This window comes from Salvelinus sp. IW2-2015, linkage group LG36 (assembly GCF_002910315.2).
Source record: "Salvelinus sp. IW2-2015 linkage group LG36, ASM291031v2, whole genome shotgun sequence".
In the NCBI taxonomy this organism is placed as follows: domain Eukaryota; kingdom Metazoa; phylum Chordata; class Actinopteri; order Salmoniformes; family Salmonidae; genus Salvelinus; species Salvelinus sp. IW2-2015.
Window position 1 is genome coordinate 28,746,361 of NC_036875.1, and position 21,645 is coordinate 28,768,005.

The following is a 21,645-nucleotide window of genomic DNA, read 5'->3' on the forward strand; positions in this document are numbered from 1 at the left end:
ATTTATCCTTGAAGTGCGTCTCCAGAGACGGTGCTTGCAACAGGAGGTAAGCCCTGCTCTGTCAGTGCACAATTCGGTTTTAACCCAGTATGCATCCACGCAGTTGCTCTAGAGATGGAAAATAAAGTTGTATTCTATTGGTTAGAACAGAAATTTGAATAGAGGCTGAAATTATTATACATATGTTATGCAACTGCAATAGAGTCTGGCATGTAGAAAATGTTGTAAGAATCTAACACTACTATGCTAATATCAACAGTATATAAGCTAATTTGGAGTCACATGAGCCTTATCATTATACACATTTGCGCTTTAGCAATTCCTCCATTGTTTTTGTTGACATGACTAATGCCAAACACAACCTAACTAGCCATAAGGAGAAGTAAACAACTTTCACATTGCAAGTACAAGTGCTGCAAAACTAAAACAAGAAGCAAATCGTGTGTTCCCTATTTATTCATTTTATTTTTTTTACTCCCCAAGAGAAGCATAAATATTTTATAGAAGAGAACAGCCGTCTCGATATTTACAAGATATAATAAATGTCTTACAACTCACAATAAGTGTGTTTCTGTGTTCTAAGGGCTGGGGAGTAACAGATACAGAGGAACGGAGAAATAGAGAGAAGACTTAACTACAGTACAATTTTTTAACAGTTGAGTGGACACGGCCCACCCCCATTTTTGTTGTCATATGTACCAGAACAGAGTGAGAAAGGTTGTTCCTGTGACATGGTGGCAGACAATTATATAGGAGACTGTCCTATTGAAGGGATGGAAGAGACAAATACACAAACATGCAGTCAACCAGATAAGCAGTAGTTTAGATATCACACACACTAAACACTCACAAATAACTCTTACTAGTTCAGGAGTAAAGGAGAGTACTCCGATGCTTTTATCCAGGTATTAGTCAGTCTCTCTCGCCAGACTCAGACCAATCCACTATTCAGCTATGCATTTCAAATTGCATGGATGAAATGATTGACATAAGAGGTACTCCTAAAAGCGATTTACATTCCATCAACTCTTTTCTTAGCTGAAGTGTTTGCCAAGTATTAGTCCAGTGTCACTACCTAGCAGCTGTCATTACAATGGGCATCTCCCCTTTAAACCCCCCTCATTCTTACCCAATCTCCCATTCTCAGACCACTCAATATAAGGCACTCCTGCAGGACAAGGAGTCTGGGTAGTCAGGCAACTTTGTATCCCTCATTTACTTAGTTTCCTTTAATTTGYCAGTTACCTGTATGTGTGTGTGCATTTTGGAGCCTTGCCACAGAGAGAGAGAGAAACAGAACTAACAGAAGTTGGTGGGCTGTGTTATATTGGTGTATTCGCTCAGTAATGAGAGGCTCTTCTTGTTGTTCAAGGGGTGGGGTGTCAGGGTTCAGATGGGGTCGTAGAGTCAAGGGGCATGGCTTAGAGTGGCAGCTGGAAAGAGATGTCCACATGAGCCTCCTGAGCCAGCGACACAATTTCAGAAAGCTTCACAACCTGCAAAGAGGAAACAGAGAATACTTTAAACACAAGCACAGCAGCAGGGAACTATATGAGTGATCTCATTAAAAAACAGACAAAAACACTAAAAGTGAATAGTTTTAATTGCGGGGGGCTGTAACTGCCACAGGGTGGTCATGCCAAGCTGCCATTGTGCTGGCTAACTGATGCTCGTCTCTTTGGGGAGTAGAACACTCCAAAAACAAAGGAGAGCGAGTGGAGAGGAGAGGAGAGATAGTGGGAGTCAGTGAGAGCAAAGCCAGACTAGTGGTAGAGGGAAAGATAGATGGAGGGGCGAGATGAGAGAAGGGGGGCCTCTGCTCTGACTCACTGCTGCTAGCTCTGCCAGAAATCAAAGCCATAAAACTCAGGCAGTGTCACTTCAACCAGTCAGGATGGCGATGAGCTGGGTTTAAACTGTCACTATACCCTGACGGTGTCAATTGACACACACCCCACGCACACACACACATTCAACCCTGCTGGTGACCCTCGTCTCACACACCTCATTGCTCTGGAACCTCAAACAGTTCCTGACATTCCTTTTCACATTCACACACTTCACATAGACCTACTGTACCACACACACACACACACCACCCTACATAAACCAGACCGGGTGCTTAGAGGGGTAGAGGTAGAGAGGTGTGGGTGTACCATTCTAGCGGCCTCYTCCAGATCGTCACAGGCCAGGAGCTTCAGTGGGCTAGCGGCAATCAAAGCTTTGGCATCGTCCACTCTGGATCCTGAAACACAACAGAACGAGGCTGAAGGAATGCTGATCTTTTAGAAAGCTCTTTGGTTCTCTTTTATATAGCTCAGATATCAGTAAGTGGACTGGAGGGAGGCTGGGAATGGAAAAGGATAACGAATCCAGTTATTTGTGTCATCCGTACCTGCATAATTGTGGACCCAACTCACTCGAGTGCTTCGCTATATCACATTTGACATTGTCTGTAAGCTTGAGTTCATTTGCACACAAAAAAATCATCCAATGATGGAAAGTCCTGTGTGTTGTCCTTGTTAATGCAGGCAGAGAAGAGCTCCAACTTCTTAATCATAGCCTCAATTTTGTCCTACACATTGAATATAGTTGCAGAGTCCCTGTAATCCTATATTCAGATCATTCAGGCGAGAAAAAACATCACCCAGATAGGCCAGTCGTGTGAGAAACTCGTCATCATGCAAGCGGTCAGATAAGTGAAAATGAAGCTTGTCTCTCAATTTTAAAAAACGTGTCAATACTTTGCCCCTTCATAACCAGCGCACTTCTGTATGTTGTAAAAGAGTTACATGGTCGCTGCCCATATCATTGCATAGCACAAATAATACACGAGAGTTCAGGGGCCTTGCTTTAACAAAGTGAACCATTATCACTGTAGTGACCAGAACATCTTTCAAGCTGTCAGGCATTCCCTTGGCAGTAAGAGCCTCCCGTGGATGCTGCAGTGTACCCAAGTGGCGTTGGGCGCAACTGCTTGCGTGTGCGTTACCACTCCACTATGTCTCCCTATCATGGCTTTTGCGCCATCAGTACAGATACTAACATGAGCAGCAGCTAAATTTGGCTACAGACGAACCGTTAGTGGAATTCCCGCGAGAGAGTAACGGTTAATGTGATTGGATGTTAATTATTTGACAAGGCTACCTGTATTTGACATTGTGTTGTTATTTCCCTGAACACATTTTATTTTTGGCAGTGAAACGAGGCTACTCAGGCAAGAAAAAAAAACTCACCCAAATGTATAGCCCAGTTGAAAAATATAAATGAACTGTTGGAAAATGTGAAAATATTTTTTAAAACATWAAAAAAAAAATGTGAATCACATTTTTTATTTGGCGTACCCCCGACGGCATTGCGAGTAGCCCTGGGAATACCTGGGCTAGACAATTGTAATAATAGCCCTGCATCATGATTACAAAAGCATTCAAAATAGCAGACTAAATAAATTAGAAGTTTAATTTGTGAAAGTTCATTATACATTACTAAACCGTTTGTGAAGGAAATCATTTTAGTACAATTACATTTAGTTTATGAGTGATTGAGTTCTGTATAACTTCACACATTCTATTTGTCCCCGTGTGTTTCAAAACATGTCCAGARGGGAGAGGCTGGGAGCTACAGGGTCCCATAGTGCCGGTATTATTGATCGCTCCCCATCTAGCTTCAGAGTTTGTTCTGTTAGGTGACCTAAACTGGGATATGCTTAACACCCCGGCAGTCCTACAATCCAAGCTTGATGCCCTCAATCTCACACAAATCATCAAGGAACCCACCAGGTACAACCCTAAATCCGTAAACATGGGCACCCTAATAGACATTATCCTGACCAACCTGCCCTCCAAATACACCTCTGCTGTCTTCAATCAAGATCTCAGGGATCACTGGCCTCATTGCCTGTATCCGCCACGGGTCCGCGGTCAAACGACCACCCCTCATCACTGTCAAACGCTCCCTAAAACACTTCTGCGAGCAGGCCTTTCTAATCGACCTGGCCCGGGTACCCTGGAAGGATATTGACCTCATCCCGTCAGTTGAGATGCCTGGTCATTCTTTAAAAGTTACTTCCTCACCATATTAGACAAGCATGCTCCGTTCAAAAAATGCAGAACCAAGAACAGATATAGCCCTTGGTTCACTCCAGACCTGACTGCCCTCGACCAGCACAAAAACATCCTGTGGCGAACTGCAATAGCATCGAAGAGCCCCCGCGATATGCAACTGTTCAGGGAAGTCAGGAACCAATACACGCAGTCAGTCAGGAAAGCAAAGGCCAGCTTTTTCAAGCAGAAATTTGCATCCTGTAGCTCTAACTCCAAAAAGTTCTGGATACTGTAAAGTCCATGGAAAACAAGAGCACCTCCTCCCAGCTGCCCACTGCACTGAGGCTAGGTAACACGGTCACCACTGATAAGTCCGTGATAATCGAAAATTTCAACAAACATTTCTCAATGGCTGGCCATGCCTTCCTTCTGGCGACTCCAACCTTGGCCAACAGCCCGCCCCGCCCGCTGCTACTCGCCCAAGCCTCCCCAGCTTCTCCTTTACCCATATCCAGATAGCAGATGTTCTGAAAGAGCTGGAAAACCTGGACCCATACAAATCAGCTGGGCTTGACAATCTGGACCCCCTATTTTCTGAAACTGTCCGCCGCCATTGTCGCACCCCCTATTACCAGCCTGTTCAACCTCTCCTTCGTATCATCTGAGATCCCCAAGGATTGGAAAGCTGCCGCGGTCATCCCCCTCTTCAAAGGGGGAGACACCCTGGACCCAAACTGTTACAGACCTATATCCATCCTGCCCTGCCTATCTAAGGTCTTCGAAAGCCAAGTCAACAAACAGATCACTGACCATCTCGAATCCCACCGTACCTTCTCCGCTGTGCATCCGGTTTCCGAGCCGGTCACGGGTGCACCTCAGCCACGCTCAAGGTACTAAACGATATCATAACCGCCATCGATAAAAGACATTACTGTGCAGCCGTCTTCATCGACCTGGCCAAGGCTTTCGACTCTGTCAATCACCATATTCTTATCGGCAGACTCAGTAGCCTCGTTTTTCTAATGACTGCCTTGCCTGGTTCACCAACTACTTTGCAGACAGAGTTCAGTGTGTCAAATCGGAGGGCATGTTGTCCGGTCCTCTGGCAGTCTCTATGGGGGTACCACAGGGTTCAATTCTCGGGCCGACTTTTCTCTGTATACATCAATGATGTTGCTCTTGCTGCGGGCGATTCCCTGATCCACCTCTACGCAGACGACACCATTCTATATACTTCCGGCCCTTCCTTGGACACTGTGCTATCTAACCTCCAAACGAGCTTCAATGCCATACAACACTCCTTCCGTGGCCTCCAACTGCTCTTAAACGCTAGTAAAACCAAATGCATGCTTTTCAACCATTCGCTGCCTGCACCCGCACGCCCGACTAGCATCACCACCCGGACGGTTCCGACCTAGAATATGTGGACATCTATAAGTACCTAGGTGTCTGGCTAGACTGCAAACTCTCCTTCCAGACTCATATCAAACATCTCCAATCCAAAATCAAATCAAGAATCGGCTTTCTATTCCGCAACAAAGCCTCCTTCACTCACGCCGCCAAACTTACCCTAGTAAAACTGACTATCCTACCGATCCTCGACTTCGGCGATGTCATCTACAAAATAGCTTCCAATACTCTACTCAGCAAACTGGATGCAGTTTATCACAGTGCCATTCGTTTTGTTACTAAAGCACCTTATACGACCCACCACTGCGACCTGTATGCCCTAGTCGGCTGGCCCTCGCTACATGTTCGTCGTCAGACCCACTGGCTCCAGGTCATCTACAAGGCTATGCTAGGTAAAGTGCGCCTTATCTCAGTTCACGATGGCTACACCCACCGCAGCACGCGCTCCAGCAGGTGTATCTCACTGATCATCCCTAAAGCCAAAACCTCATTTGGACGCCTTTCCTTCCAGTTCTCTGCTGCCTGCGACTGGAACGAATTGCAAAAATCTCTGAAGTTGGAGACTTTTATCTCCCTCAACAACTTTAAAAATCTGCTATCCGAGCAGCTAACCGATCGCTGCAGCTGTCATAGTCCATCTGTAAACTACCCACCCAATTTACCTACCTCACCCCCCATACTGCTTTTATTTATTTACTTTTCTGCTCTTTTGCACACCAGTATCTCTTCTTGCACATGATCATCTGATGATTATCACTCCAATGTTAATCTGCTAATTGTAATTATTCGATTTATTGCCTACCTCATGCCTTTTGCACACATTGTATATAGATTCTCTTTTTTTCTACCATGTTATTGACTTGTTTATTGTTTACTCCATGCTGTAACTCTGTGTTGTCTGTTCACACTGCTATGCTTTATCTTGGCCAGGTCGCAGTTGCAAATGAGAACTTGTTCTCAACTAGCCTACCTGGTTAAATAAAGGTGAAATAAAAAAATATAAAGAAATTATGTGATACTTAGGTCCGATACGATATGCATTGCAATTCTCACAATTCTATATTTATTGCGATTCGATACTGTGATTTTATTGCGAATCGATGTTCCAAACATATTGCTCACCATGTCTGCTGCAGAAAGACAAGTGAGCCATGAGAAAACAAATTTATCAGTCATGGAAATAAGTGCTGAAAACAAATTGGTACCTTACTTAAAAAAAGATGAAGAACAAGCTATGAAGGAAAAATAATATTGCGATAGTATATCGTAAAAAATAACATCCCGATATGCAACTGTATAAATTCCCCCCCCCCCCCACATCACTAGCGTGTGTGGGGAAGTACTAGAAGAGCCTAATCCTGACAGGCTGCTTGCTCGTTGACCTTTAAAAAGGCCACGCTCCACTGTCGCTGTCGCCCCCACCTCTCTCCCAGCCCCGTATGTTTGCCAAAATGGCAGTGCAGTAGCCTATATAACAAAGCTAAAATTGTTTTCACTGTAATTGCCACAGGGTGGTCATGCCAAGCTGCTATTGTGCTAGCTACCTCATGCTTGACGGTATAAGGGAGGTCAGTCTCACCTTGTAACCGCACCACAATGGGGATCTTCAGGTCCAGGTCTGTAACAGCCATGATGATGCCCTGAGCGATGATGTCACACCTCATGATGCCACCAAAGATGTTCACAAGGATGGCCTGCACCTGAGGACCACAAACCAAAGAAGTTGACCATGAAAGCATAACCGAAGATATTGACCATAGAAGACCAAAAACCAAGCAATCACAAAAGCTTGATCACAAATTCATACAGGAACAATAACAACCAAACGTTTAAAAAAAATCATATAACATCAACAAGATCAAGATCACACTGTAAATGTAATGTGTATTATAAAACTGTAGAGGTTTAAATGAAAACGTATAAATACCACACCATTACTGAGGCTACATAATAAACCACAGACACCACTAGGACCACACTAAGCAGGTGTCAACACATCGACAGTGATGGGAAATTAGCCACTAATCTCCCATGAGAGCTTATAACCATCTATCAAAAACCTACTCACCCATCAATGAATGAATGACTAACTGTATGTCACACAGCAGGTTAGAACCCTCCCTGTACTCCCTCTAAAGTCCTCCCCCATTCAAAATCCCACAGATAAATGTCACCCAATAGGTTCCACCAGTAGTAAACCCCACCCTCAGAGTGAGCTATCCTACTGATATCTTCAGGTAACTCCAGACATGTCTGTCAAAAGATACACTTACTAACTAGGGGATGCGTGTACTGAAAAGTTACTTTATACAACCATAACCTTCCTGAAGGTCCAAACATCAGGAATTCCTAATGAATCCCTACCCCCTAACTCCATTAAAACATCAATAGTATCAACTGCAGGCTACTACTGCTCTAGATACCCAGCCATCCCGTTCCAGTTGGGGATAGAGGTCAGGGTGAAGGACTGTGGAACACGTGACATGTCTGTGCCTATTGGTTCCACAGTGAGAAGTGAGTGCCTACTGCAGATTAATGCTTCTTCAATGACAACCAGAGATGCTAAGTGTTACAGTGATAAGTGTCCCCCATTCCCAGTCCTTACCTTCCTGTCAGAGGTGATGAGTTTAAAGGCCTCCATCACCTGGTGGGCTGTAGCTCCGCCCCCCACGTCCAGGAAGTTGGCGGGCGTGCCACCATGCAGCTTGATGATGTCCATGGTGGCCATGGCAAGACCAGCCCCGTTCACTACACAAACACAGAGAATATAGAGTGAATATACAAAAAAATATATATTTTTATCAATACTGCTACTATAAAGCTAGGTGTGTGGTGCTGTGAAGCAGTGTCGGGTGTGTTGTGGCGCTCACCCAGACACCCGATGGATCCGTCCAGGCCAATGTAGTTGAGGTCAGCCTTGGCTGCCTGTCGGTCCCTGGCATCCTCCTGGGTCCAGTCCTGCATGTCAAACACCTTCTTRTGGCGATACGCTGCGTTCGAGTCAAAGTTGATCTTGGCGTCCATGCACATCACTGTCAGAGGGACACACAGGAGACAGAGGCTGAGCCCAAGATGGCTGACATCATCATTTGGTGACAAAAACCCAATGACCCTGTAACTTCATTACAACAAAGCCAGATACAGATGTCCGTTTGTACTTGGAGGGGACATTTTCCAATGCCTGGTCCAAGGTGCAACAGATTACTGAACAAAAAATAAAAACGCAACATTCAACAATTTCAAAGATTTTACTGAGTTACAGTTCATATAAGGAAATCAGTCAATTGGAGAAAAAAAATTGGGCCCCAATCTATGGATTTCACATGACTGGGAATACAAATGTTAAAAAGAAAAGTAGGGGTGTGATTCAGAAAATCAGTAAGTATCCATTTGCCTCATGCGTCTCCTTCGCAGATAGATGATCAGGCTGTTGATTGTGACCTGTGGAATGTTGTCCCACTCCTATTCAATGGCTGTGRAAAGTGGCTTGATATTGGCGGGAACTGGAACACGCTGCTGTACACGTCAATCCAGAGCATCCCAAACATGCTCAATGGGTGACATGTCTGGTGAGTATGCAGGCCATGGAAGAACTGGGGCATTTTCAGTTTCCAGGAATTGTGTACAGATCCTTGCGACATGGGGCCATGCATTATCATGCTGAAACATGGAGGTGATGGCTGCAGATAAATGGCACGACAATTAGCCTCAGGAGTTCGTCACGGTATCATTGTGCATTCAAATTGCCATCGATAAAAATGCAATTGAGTTTGTCTTCAGTAGCTTATGCCTGCCCATTCCATAATCCCACCACCACGGGGCACTCTGTTCACAACATTGACATCAGCAAACTGCTCATCCACACAACCGACAAATTCTCTAAAACGTCATCAGAGGCGGCTTATGGTAGAGAAATTAACATTAAATTCTCTGGCAACAGCTCTGTTGGACATTCCTGCAGTCAGCATGCCAATTACATGCTCCCTCAAAACATGAGACATCTGTGGTATTGTGCTGTGTGACAAAACACATTGGTCGATAGGCTGTTTGTCAACTGACATTTCTTTAGTCGCGCAGTAGCAAAATAAATAAATCCAAATCATGGTGTACTAGACACTACCGTTCAAAATTTTGGGGTCACTTAGAAATGTCCTTGTTTTTTAAAGAAAAGCTAATTTTGCATTCATTAAAATAACATAAAATTGATCAGAAATACAGTGTAGACATTGCTAATGTTGTAAATGACTATTGTAGCTGGAAACGGCTGATTTATGGAATATCTACGTAGGCGTACAGAGGCCCATTATCAGCAACCATCATTCCTGTGTTCCAATGGCACGTTGTGTTAGATAATCCAAGTTTATCATTTTAAAAGGCTAATTGATCATAAAAAAAAAAACGTTTAAAATTATGTTAGCACAGCTGAAAACTGTTGTTCTGATTAAAGAAGCAATAAAACGGGCCTTGTTTAGACTGGAGCATCAGCATTTGTGGATTCGATTACAGGATCAAAATGGCCAGAAAGAAAGAACTTTCTTCTGAAACTCGTCAGTCTAGACACTAGACACAAACTAGACACATTAGTGTCTAGTGTGAGAAACAGACACCTCACAAGTCCTGAACTGGCAGCTTCTTTGGCTTTTTCTTTGCAACTCTGCCTAGAAGGCCAGCATCCCAGAGTCGCCTCTTCACTGTTGATGTTGAGACTGTTTCTCAAACTAGACACTCTAATGTACTTGTCCTCTTGCTCAGTTGTACACCGGGGCCCCCCACTCTTTCTATTCTGGTTAGAGACAGTTTGCACTGTTCTGTGAAAGGAGTAGTACACAGCATTGTACGAGATCTTCAGTTTCTTGGCAATTTCTCGCATGGAATAGCTGTCATTTCGAAGAATAAGAATAGACTGACGGGTGTCAGAAGAAAGTTCTTTATTTCTGGCCATTTTGAACCTGTAATCGAACCCATAAATGCTGATGCTCCAGATACTCAACTAGCCTAAAGAAGGCACATTTTAATGCTTCTTTAAATCAGAACAGTTTTCAGCTGTGCTAACATAATGCAAAAGGGTTTTCTAATGATCAATTAGCCTTTTAAAATGATAAACTTGGATTAACTAACACAATGTGCCATTGGAACACAGGAATAATGGTTGCTGATAATGGGCCTCTGTGCGCCTATGTAGATTGCTTTAAAAAAAAAAGTTGTTTCCAGCTACAATAGTAATTTACAACATTAACAATGTCTACACTGTATTTCTGATCAATTTGATGTTATTTTAAAAAAGGGACAAAATTGTGCTTTTCTTTCAAAAACAAGGACATTTCTAAGTGACCCCAAACTTTTGAACGCTATATTTACAGGAATAAGACAGATCCTGCTTCTGTTGCCTGTTTGAGTGTTTGTTTAATAGCCTACTGATTCCTTCTGCACCAAGCCTCACGCAACTGCAAAATGTTGGATAAAGCAATTTCACAAATCCGGCTGTTTTTAATCTTTGCTATGCTGTAATTAAAGGCTTTATACTTTTTGTCATTAGACCAGTCTCTGGTATTATTTATTTATTGTTATTTACACTTTTCCAAATGGTCAGAAATGATTATTATTTCTCCATTTTCCGTGATCTCCTTATTATTATGATCATCATTATAATTTTAATAATTCATGTCATTATCATTAGTAGGCTTAGTATAGCAGCCTTGTACATCCTGTTTAGCCTTAATACCGTACCTTACTTAGGCCTATATTTCAATACTTATAGGCTACTGTATCAATCAATCATTRATTCGTTCATGTCATCACACAGCATACGAGCCATTCATGACTTTAAATGCAATCAAGCATTTTAGTTTTCAAATAAAATAACAAAAGTGACCATTGAATAATTWGCGTAAACAATAAATAGGCCTAAACCGTTCCATTCATGTTTAGACTTTGCTGTAATAAAGGCTATATAAATATTTAAAAAAGTACAGACTCTGGTACGCATATAATAGTTTACATTGTTCCAAACTGTCAGAAAAATTATATTCTAATCTAACAGCACTTGTTTGGCACACATAATATGCACGCATCGTTTGCTCCTTAGTTCCTTTTTCCTGATCTACAGTATTTTCTACAACGATCACATTTATTCCACATATCTGACTTTCCCTTTACCCCCTGAAAAACCAGTAAACATTCCCCATTTTCTTTATTTGTCACGTCCTCTGSATCCATTTTTCTGTCACGTTTTATGGTGTTCAGAGTTTGTTATAACCTATTTATTGATGTGATTATGATATGCTATTAGGTCACGCCCTATTTGTCATGTTTCACGTAAAGAGAGCAATGGTTGAGGGAATAGGAAATGTTTTTCCTTAACAAATTAGGGATTACAGTAACATAACTTTTCAGTCAGAAATGGCTATAATTATGTTGCAGCTTCAACAACACAGACAGTGCGATACACTGCTGATGTTCTGTGGTGGTCGCTGCAGSAAGGAGAAACAGACAACGGGTGCTAGTCACACAGTCACTTGCTGTCTTTTTTATTTTATTATCATTTTTTTTTTTACACAGCAAGTCTGAACCAGGCCCGGCACAATCAAATCAATTGTGGTCGGACTCCCTCTAGTCATTTGTGTCTCTTAATTATTTAATCAAACAGTGTGCTTAAAGCATCAGACAAGCTCAGTCCAAAAAGTTGATTTGATTAAAACACATAGGATTTGTCTATATATGGAAAAATACACCTTTTAACGTTTCAACCAATCGATTGGTGAAAAGAATTCTTGGTCAACTAAGATTTTTTTTTGTCGGTGACAGCCCTTGTAATGATCATGCTGTTTAATCAGCTTCTTGATATGTCACACCTGTCAGGTGGATGGACTATCTTGGCAAAGGATAAATTCTTAATAACAGGGTTGTAAACAAATGTGTGCACAAATTTTGAAAGAAATAATCTTTTTACGTGTATGAAAAATTTCTGGGATCTTTTATTACCGCTCATGAAATCAACACTTTACATGTTGCGTTTATATTTTTGTTGAGTATAGTTCTGTGACATAGCTTTACTGTGTAACCTTGGTTGGCTGTACAGTACATGTCAAGGACAGATCTGGGTTAGTGACAGATAAGATAGAGACCTCTACAGATGTTGCTAATGTAGTAGGGTCAGCACTGGCCATTCCTACTGTCAATCAACTCTCCTGGTATGTTTGGGGTTGGTCAAGTCAGCCCATAACCACAAGGTCATTCGAAGTACATATGAGCACTGGAATGCCTTTTACATTTCAAAGCTAACATTTGACCCAGCCACCATACTCTAACATGTATGGCTATGATGTTGAAGACGGTTGGTTGTGCAATAACACCATCATTCCTTCAGTACCATGGGGTTTAGCTGCCTAATTGGCCCATCAGTTAAAAGTGCAGTGATTCACACTAAGGTTTTTCACTGGGAGTGCGTTAATGAGAATGATTGACAGTGAGTCATAGATCAATGGGAGAAGCCTCCAACCAAGCAACACACTCTCACCCAGCTCTTAACACTGGCGTGACTAACAACATCACTAGGAACAAAAAGCAAGTGTATGTGTACCCTGGCCAGAGGCGTCCTCCACCATGGGGTTGATCTCCAGCATGGAGGCGTCAAACTTCATGAAGACGTTGTAGAGCTTGATTATGTTAGCAGCTGCGTCGTCAATCAGAGCAGCAGGGAAGCCCATCTTTGTGGCAATCTGGAGAGAGAGCGAAGACAAAGAGAAGAGCGAGAAAAGAGCGAGGGAGCAAAAGAAAGAAATGTATCAATATCAGTTCTTCAAATCTACATTGTTTGTCATTTATTTCTACTTTAGCACAAATCTATTACCAGCTTGTAAAACACTTGAATTCAATTGAAGGTGAGGAGGAACGAATGAGGGGGGACAATGAGGGGTACAGTCTGGGTTGGCGCCCCCACTTGCGTTGTGCCGTGGGGGAGATCTTTGTGGGCTATACTCGGCCTTGTCTCAGGATGGTAAGTTGGTGGTTGAAGATATCCCTCTAGTGGTGTGGGGGCTGTGCTTCGGCAAAGTGGGTGGGGTTATATCCTGCCTGTTTGGCCCTGTCCGGGGGTATCATCGGATGGGGCCACAGTGTCTCCTGACCCCTACTGTCTCAGCCTCCAGTATTTATGCTGCAGTAGTTTGTGTCCGGGGGCTAGGGTCAGTCTGTTATATCTGGAGTATTTCTCCTGTCTTATCCGGTGTCCTGTATGAATTTAAGTATGCTCTCTCTAATTCTCTTTCTTGGAGAACCTGAGCCCTAGGACCATGCCTCAGGACTACCTGGCATGATGACTCCTTGCTGTCCCCAGTCCACCTGGCCGTGCTGCTGTTTCAACTGTTCTGCCTGCGGCTATGGAACACTGACCTGTTCACCGGACGTGCTACCTGTCCCAGACCTGCTGTTTTCAACTCTCTAGAGATCGCAGGAGCGGTAGAGATACTCTCAATGATCGGCTATGAAAAGCCAACTGACATTTACTCCCGAGGTGCTGACTTGTTGCACCCTCGACAACTACTGTGATTATTATTATTTGACCATGCTGGTCATTTAACATTTGAACATCTTGGCCATGTTCTGTTATAATCTAAACCCGGCACAGCCAGAAGAGGACTGGCCACCCCTCATAGCCTGGTTCCTCTCTAGGTTTCGGCCTTTCTAGGTAGTTTTTCCTAGCCACCGTGCTAGGTTTCTGGGTTTCTGTACAGCACTTTGATATATCAGCTGATGTAAGATGGGCTATATAAATAAATGTGATTTATAGTGAATGTGAGAGACGTTGCCAGGTCATGGTAACATTGCAGGCACTCTAAGACACATGTAGTGTTTGAGATGCCATGTTGAGTGAGCATTTCAAAGTCAAAACCTGACGTTTAAAGATGTTACACTGCGTGGGGGGGACATGCCTAACGAATAAGGTTCTGAGGCCCGTTACTGCAAGTCGTTTGTTTAAACATGGACCAAAATAGCTAGATTTAAAATCAGGTGGAGTATTGTTTATTTACCAGAGTATGTAGTGTTTCCTGGGATCTAAGAGACTGAAAGACAAATCAAGAGGTATTTCTACAACCCGATCAACTGTACCGAAACAGCTTGTTCAATCTTGATTCCCTCCATGATGTCGATTGGCTCCTTCACAATGGCGTCGGGATTTTCCGCTGCCACATCCTCGATGTTCACGCCCCCCTGAGAGCTGCCAATCAACACAGGGCCCTGTTCAGAGGGAGTGGCCGAGAGATTATGAGTACCAATCATTTTACACATTCATTGAGTGGCAATCAAACTAAAAAAGAGCAAATTAATGGAACATAGGTCTCACAGCAAATCAATTTGTATTTGTCACATGCTTCGTAAACAACAGGGGTAGATTAACAGTAAAATGCTTACTTACGGGCCCTTCCCAACAATGCAGAGAAAAACAAAAAAATAATAACACAAGGACACAATGAGTAACAATAACTTGGCTATATATACCATTACAGTGGTACTGCAGGGGTACAAGGTAATTGAGGTAGATATCTACATAAAGGTAGGGCTAAAGTGACTGGATAGATAATAAAAAGCAGCAGCATATGTGATGAGTCAAAAGTGTTGTGCAAAAAGGGTCAATACAGATATTATATAGTTAACCTAATAGTACCTGGGCTATCATAAAAAAATGTAACAAACGATTGAATTGATCCATCGGTCTTTAAATTCTCAATGACAACTGGTGTCTGATTATCCTATTTAGAAAACAGAACTGTAACAGCAGCTGGACGAGCAAGTCCCACGGAGCACAAGTATTTCAACATGTCCACGGCCATGTCCTTTACCACTACGCCATCTAGTGGGACCATCCAACACAACACAATCAACATTCAAAATAAAAAATAACAGCTGCCCAATATGTCAAATCTGACGGCCTGACCCAGAATGGCTGAGCGTGATTTGTCAGCTGTTGTCACCTGAGAGGCGTGAAGGGGCGGGAATGACCTCACCTGAAAGGATCTCTCCATGGTGATGGCGAAGTAGTACTCCCTGCGGGGGTACCTGCGCTCACAGATGAAAACCTGGTTACAGATACGGCCCTGCTCGCCTGTCTGCTTGGTGTACAGCTTACGGCCAATCATCTGAGAGGAGATGTCCCGGGCCTCCTCTGGACTGTAGGAGAGGGGAAGAGAGACAAAAGAATTGACACAGAGTAGAAATGGGTGCAGTTTGAGAGGAGTTCTCTCGGACACTCACGAGTAGACAATCTTCACTCCTCCCTTCAGACCTCCCTCGAAGGTGCCTTTGCCTCGGCCTCCAGCCAACACTTGAGCCTTCACCACTAGATCCTTGGTGCCTGAGACACCCACCCACACACACACGAGGGAGAAAGAGACCATAGCAGTTACAGACTAGCCCAACACTCCACTGCCATTTACACCCACAGACCGATAATAATGCAGACGTACAAACTACACAAAACATTGTCAGTGCAAACACTGCCTAACACAACCTTTCTAGCAAAGGCATGCACTCATGGCCCTAAATGACTAGGCTACTTCTGGACATTGTCAAGTTAATCTGTATCCACAAGCAGAAAACTATGTGTTAGCATCGAGTAAGCTACACAGTGAATGGATACATTGTTCTACATCATGTTAGGTCCTACTCATTACCACAGAGGAATTCAGTAGGGCAGAGATTATTTAACTTTATTGATCTAGTATAGTAACATATTAACAAAGTTAGACAACACACTATTACAGTTAGTTACAGAGTAGGCTACCTAAAAATGACATGCCTAAAACCTCTATGTAAAGCCTGGAAGGACATTTTGATTTCATTAACATATAATAATCTAAACACTAGTCTGAATCAAATGAAAAGAGTATCCCTAGTCCAGAGCAATGCCATTTATCAAAAAGGCTAGTCCAAGAGTAGAGTAGTTCCATGACACTGGCCCCTGAGGAAAAGGAAGCACTGATAGGTGTAAACAGGTTACTGTYTGTCCAGCTGAGCACAGCAGGCTGCAGAACAGTGTTAACTGATAGCCTTGGGTTCAGTGCTATGTTTAGACTGTAGTCTCTACTGCCGCCTCAGAGGCTATTAAAAACACCCTAAACAAGGCCAAGGGTCACACCATGTCAGATGTAGGTTACAGATTCTGTGTGCAGCACTCTCAGATTAGTCCAGAGAAATGTGGGTGAATGTGTATACATGGCATTTTCAAAGTAACAAGAAAGTACACTAGGGCTGACTTCAAAGATATGAATAGATTCGAATTCGATTTGTTAACTCAGAATTGATTCAAATCACTTTTGCTGATTCGAGCATTCGCAAATGCAGACGAGCTGTCACACACACACACACACACACCAGAATGCCCCATAATAATGGTAACCCCCCAGCCCCTAAAGGGACAGGCCAGCTAAGTATTTTAACATAACATGAGACTATGTTCGTATTCTTAACTTTTATTATTTCTTATTGTTGTTGCATTGTCAAYAAGGAACCTGCAAGTAAGCATTTGGGGCTCCCGAGTGGTGCAGCGGTCTAAGGCACTGCATCTCAGTGCCTGAGACGTCACTACAGACACCCTGGTTCGATTCCAGGCTGTATCACAACCAGCCGTGTTTGGGAGTCCCATAGGGCGGCCACAATTGGCCCAGCGTCGTCTGTGTTTGGCCAATGTAGGCCATCATTGTAAATAAGAATTTGTTCTTAACTGACTTGCCTAGTTAAATTAAAGGTATTTAAAAAATAATAAACAATTTGTTGGACAATGTATACCATCTGTATCCCGTACATACAACTAATAAAACTTAACTCAATAAAATGTTGAAACCATGTTGGCTCACCGTTTACAAAGAAGATATAAATGGAGAACCAAAGTTCTGGATCAGATAGTCAACTAATGCTGGCTATTGTTAGTAATTAAAGCTACTAAGCCCTAAAACGGCACTGTCTTTGTGCCTTTTGAATTCTTATAAGATATTATAAACTTCCAGAGGTTCTCTCTGACCTCTGACTATGGCACTACGATGATAGAGATATCCCTAGATTACAGTATAGGCCTACAGTCCACTCTGACAACATACCTTACTCAGTAGTGGTGAATGATTAGTGCTTTTGAGGTCGGTTTGGATTATGAAAAAAAAAATATATATATTTAATTTTTTTACATGAAATGCACTATGCATGATGTGGGTTGAATGCTGTAACCCAGAATAAGACAATAAAAATCAGATGATAGTACTGACTGCCCAATACTGCTTATCACTTAACATTACAAAAAATACATTTTAATTGTGTTCTATTACATTTGTTTTATTTGATGACTTTTATTTAATTCCAAGTCATCATCTCTATATGCGGTCTGACAAAATCTCTATTTTAGTAGTTCTTCAAAGTAAATAAGGAATACTTTTATGACTGCTGAATACCAACTACCAATCACTTAGATCATGTATTTTCAGGTAGAGATACCGCATCTCGCGAAGAAACTGTTTTCTATCGCGCCTTCTTCCATCTCATCTCTCTCTCTCTCTGCCCCACAATAACCTAACATAGCAGGCGTAAAAGAAAAACACAGACCGGACYAGTAGGTACCCAATGGATTATGGTCATTGTAGTTGTTTAATAACAAAGATCAGACATTTTGGTTAATCGKTCAGCACTATTGCTCAGTCAAACAACAATAAATAGGCCTATTGTATGTAGAACGCACTACTCAGCCACTAATACCTGGTCTGACATCAAAATCAAATTGTATTTGTCACATGCGCCGAATACAACAGGTGTACACCTTACCATGAAATGCTTACTTACAAGCCATTAATGAAAAAATGCAGTTGAAATATTTACTAAATAAACTAAACATTTAAAAAAGTATCACAATAAAATCACAATAATGAGGCTATATACAGGGGGTTCCGGTACCGCGTCAATGTGCGTGGGTACAGGTTAGTCAAGGTAATTTGTACATGTAGGTAGGGGTAAAGTGACTATGCATAGATAATAAACAGCAAGTAGCAGCAGTGTAAAAACCAAAAATGCAAATAGGTGACCATTTGATTAATTGTTCAGCAGTCTTATTACTTGAGGATAGAAGCTGTTAAGGAACCTTTTGGACCTAGACTTGGCACTCCGGTACCACTTGCCGTGCGGTAGAAGAGAGCAGTCTATGACTTGGGTGACCGTGGTCCAGTGATGTACTGGCCTGTACGCATTACCCTCTGTAGCACCTTACGCTTGGATGCCAAGCAGTTGCCATACCAAGCGGTGATGCAACCGGTCAGGATGCTCTCGATGGTGCAGATGTAGAACTTTTTGAGGATCTGGGGACCCATGCCAAATCTTTTCAGTCTCCTGAGGGGGAAAAGGCGTTGTCGTGCCCTCTTCACAACTGTCTTGGTGTGTTTGGACCATGATAGTTTGTTGGCGATGTGGACACCAAGGAACATGAAACTCTCGACCCGCCCCACTACATCCCTGTCAATGTAAATGGATGCTTTCGCCCCTGCTTTTCCTGTAGTCCACAATAATCTATTTTGTCTTGGTCACGTTGAGGAAGAGGTTGTTGTCCTGGCACCACACTGCCAGGTTTCTGACCTCTTCCCTATAGGCTGTCTCATCGTTGTTGGTGATCAGGCCTACCACCGTTGTGTCGTCAGCAAACTTGATGGTGTTGGAGTCGGGTTTGGCCACGCAGTCGTGGGTGAACAGGGAGTACGGGAGGGGACTATGCACACACCCCCAAGTTTGCCTACTCAAATTAATTTGCCCACATCCTATTAAGGCATGGCTTACCAATCTCTTTGGCAACAGAGTAGGCTTCATCGGGTGAGCTGGCAACCTTGCCCACGGGCACACAGACGCCAGCCTCTTTGAGCAGGCCGATGCTCATGTACTCATGCAGGGAGAGGTTCTTCTGCTGCTGCTGAAGGTGGGGTGGCTGCTGCTGAGCCCCAAGAAGGCCGGAGGAACCGCCCAGCACCTGGAGAGAGGGGAGGCAGAGGGGGATAGAGAAAACAATTGTGTGGGGGGGGGGGGGGGGGGTACATGATGCAGTAACATAACAGTACCTACTCATATGTCAGGGGGAGTACATAGCGCTCTGTGAAAGGACACTGAATAAGAATAGTCACACCCATACAAAAGACTAAGAGGACACATACACAACAAAAAATGTGGAGTAGATGTGTGCAATACTGTAAGTTTGCAGATATGAAAGAGGAACACATTAAACATATCATTTGGGCATCAAATTAATCATTATGTCATCATCAAACCCATTTTTTTTCAAATCTGAAAAGGCCAACTTGGTTCTAAAAATGTCAGCTTTGTCAGTGCAAGTGAGCATGAACAAACAGCCTGGATGGTGCATATCCTCCCTTCTCCCCCCAGGGGCATCATGCATCCAAAAAATCCAAGGAAGCAGAAAGTATGTGAGGATGCTTTGGGGGCTGGAGAATTGAAGATTTTTTTCAAACACGTGAAACAGCTTTTACCTGCAATCTAGTCATAATCATATATCTAAGCATTCCTCTTGAGCTGTCTGTATACTCCCAAATGGTGGTTATTTTTTTTAAAGAAACTAAATATGATTCTCTGAATCTCTGCTAAAATCTGGGTAAAAGATCGAAAGTAATGTGAGTCTTATTCGGTACATTTAGTTATTGTTTGCCTTTCTAAAGTCTACCAACCTTGWCAGCAGGTATGCCAGATAAGATGGTCAAGCTAGCCACTAACTTAATTGATAGCTTTAAATGGCTTCTTGGTAGCTAGTTGTGAGGTTGGGCTAGCTAAAGCCAACTTCATAAAATTGCTAAGTGGATAGTAGTATTATAAAATGGGGGGGAAAAAGTTGTTAATTGTGTTATTATACAGGACATATATGAGGGGGCACCTACCCCTGTACCCCCGATGGGCATGACGCTCCTGGCACCCCCCGTCCTGTCGTCTCTAGTCTATGGCAGCTGTGTTGGAGGTCACTGTCTAAACAACTAGTACTGTATGTGAGCGAAAAGCTATTGCTAACAAACAAATCCCTGAACCCCCATAAGCTTGTTTAAATACATGCACTGATACATTCGTCTTTCCATTGCTAAACAAGCAACGACGTTAGTTAGCGAGCTAAACATTAGTAATGTGGCTAGTTAGCCAACATAGCCAGTTTCCTAGTTACCTCAAAGGAGATAAGCGAATGTCAAATTTCACCCCATTTCTCGGGGACTTCGAAGATGGTGCAGCAGAAAAATAATCACAGGTACAGGCAGCCGGATTTCATAAAATTTTTATCAAGGTAGACTTACTTTGGATGCAGTGTTAAGCGTCGATCTTGCCCCAGAATTTCTCAGGCTAGCCGACAATCGGCCGCAAATCAGGGACGCCGCCATGTTCCCTTCTCAAGCTGACGAATTAGGCGCTTGGTTTGTTATGTCACTACGCATGCGCCCGAGCGCCCCTTGCATAGGCGTGACTCACATTCAATGGTCTTCACAATTTGAAGACAAGGCTATAAATAAATACGGTCAACTGGAGATTATATAATGCACACTTAAAACGAGGTCATGGTGGCCTTTAAAATTGTATTCTCTAAGATATGAGCAACACAAACGTATTTACTCAAAATTMGTATTTATTTACCCGGTTTGGAAAAACCTACTGTATATACAGACCTATTTACACATGGAGCAAACACTCATCAGTCAAACAAAACAAAAATGACTTTCTATATAAAGAATATACGGTGTGCTTGATGAACCTTGGCCGGCAAGTGTGAACTCGGGCAAGCTGAACAAATTCAAAATCTACTCCTGGAGAGATGTTTTAACCAATAGCAGAGACGTTAAGGAGCACTTGGGTTCAAATCTGCAACACATTCTTTCAAAACAAAACAAATACAGTTATATTCCCTTCAAGGGTACATGTACTTTTCAACACTATTCCCCATTGTCAGTCTCTAAAAAAAACAAAATAAACAAATGATGGGGAGCCAGATAGACAATGAAAGGAATACAACAGTGTTATCACTATCAGAGTTACGTAGTACCAGACATTTCCCTGAACTGAATCAGCGTAACCATACTGTGGACTTTACAGACACTGTAATACACTACATGACCAAAAGTATGTTGACACCTGCTCATCAAACATCTCATTCCAAAATCATGGGCATTAATATGGAGTTGGTCCA

The 21,645-nt window shown here is 42.8% G+C and overlaps 1 protein-coding gene across 1 annotated transcript; it reads right to left on the reverse strand.

The window, feature by feature from the left end:
* Positions 1–879: 879 nt before the first annotated feature.
* Positions 880–20,881, reverse strand: LOC111959480 (succinate--CoA ligase [ADP-forming] subunit beta, mitochondrial). Its single transcript, XM_023981082.2, has 11 exons — positions 20,762–20,881; positions 19,257–19,443; positions 15,705–15,804; positions 15,458–15,620; positions 14,562–14,690; positions 13,033–13,171; positions 8,324–8,485; positions 8,059–8,201; positions 7,033–7,153; positions 2,157–2,245; positions 880–1,496 (listed from the first exon to the last, which is right to left on the reverse strand). Exons 1-11 carry the CDS (start codon positions 20,843–20,845, stop codon positions 1,422–1,424), a joined length of 1,392 nt encoding a protein of 463 aa, XP_023836850.1. The 5' UTR covers positions 20,846–20,881; the 3' UTR covers positions 880–1,421.
* Positions 20,882–21,645: the final 764 nt, after the last annotated feature.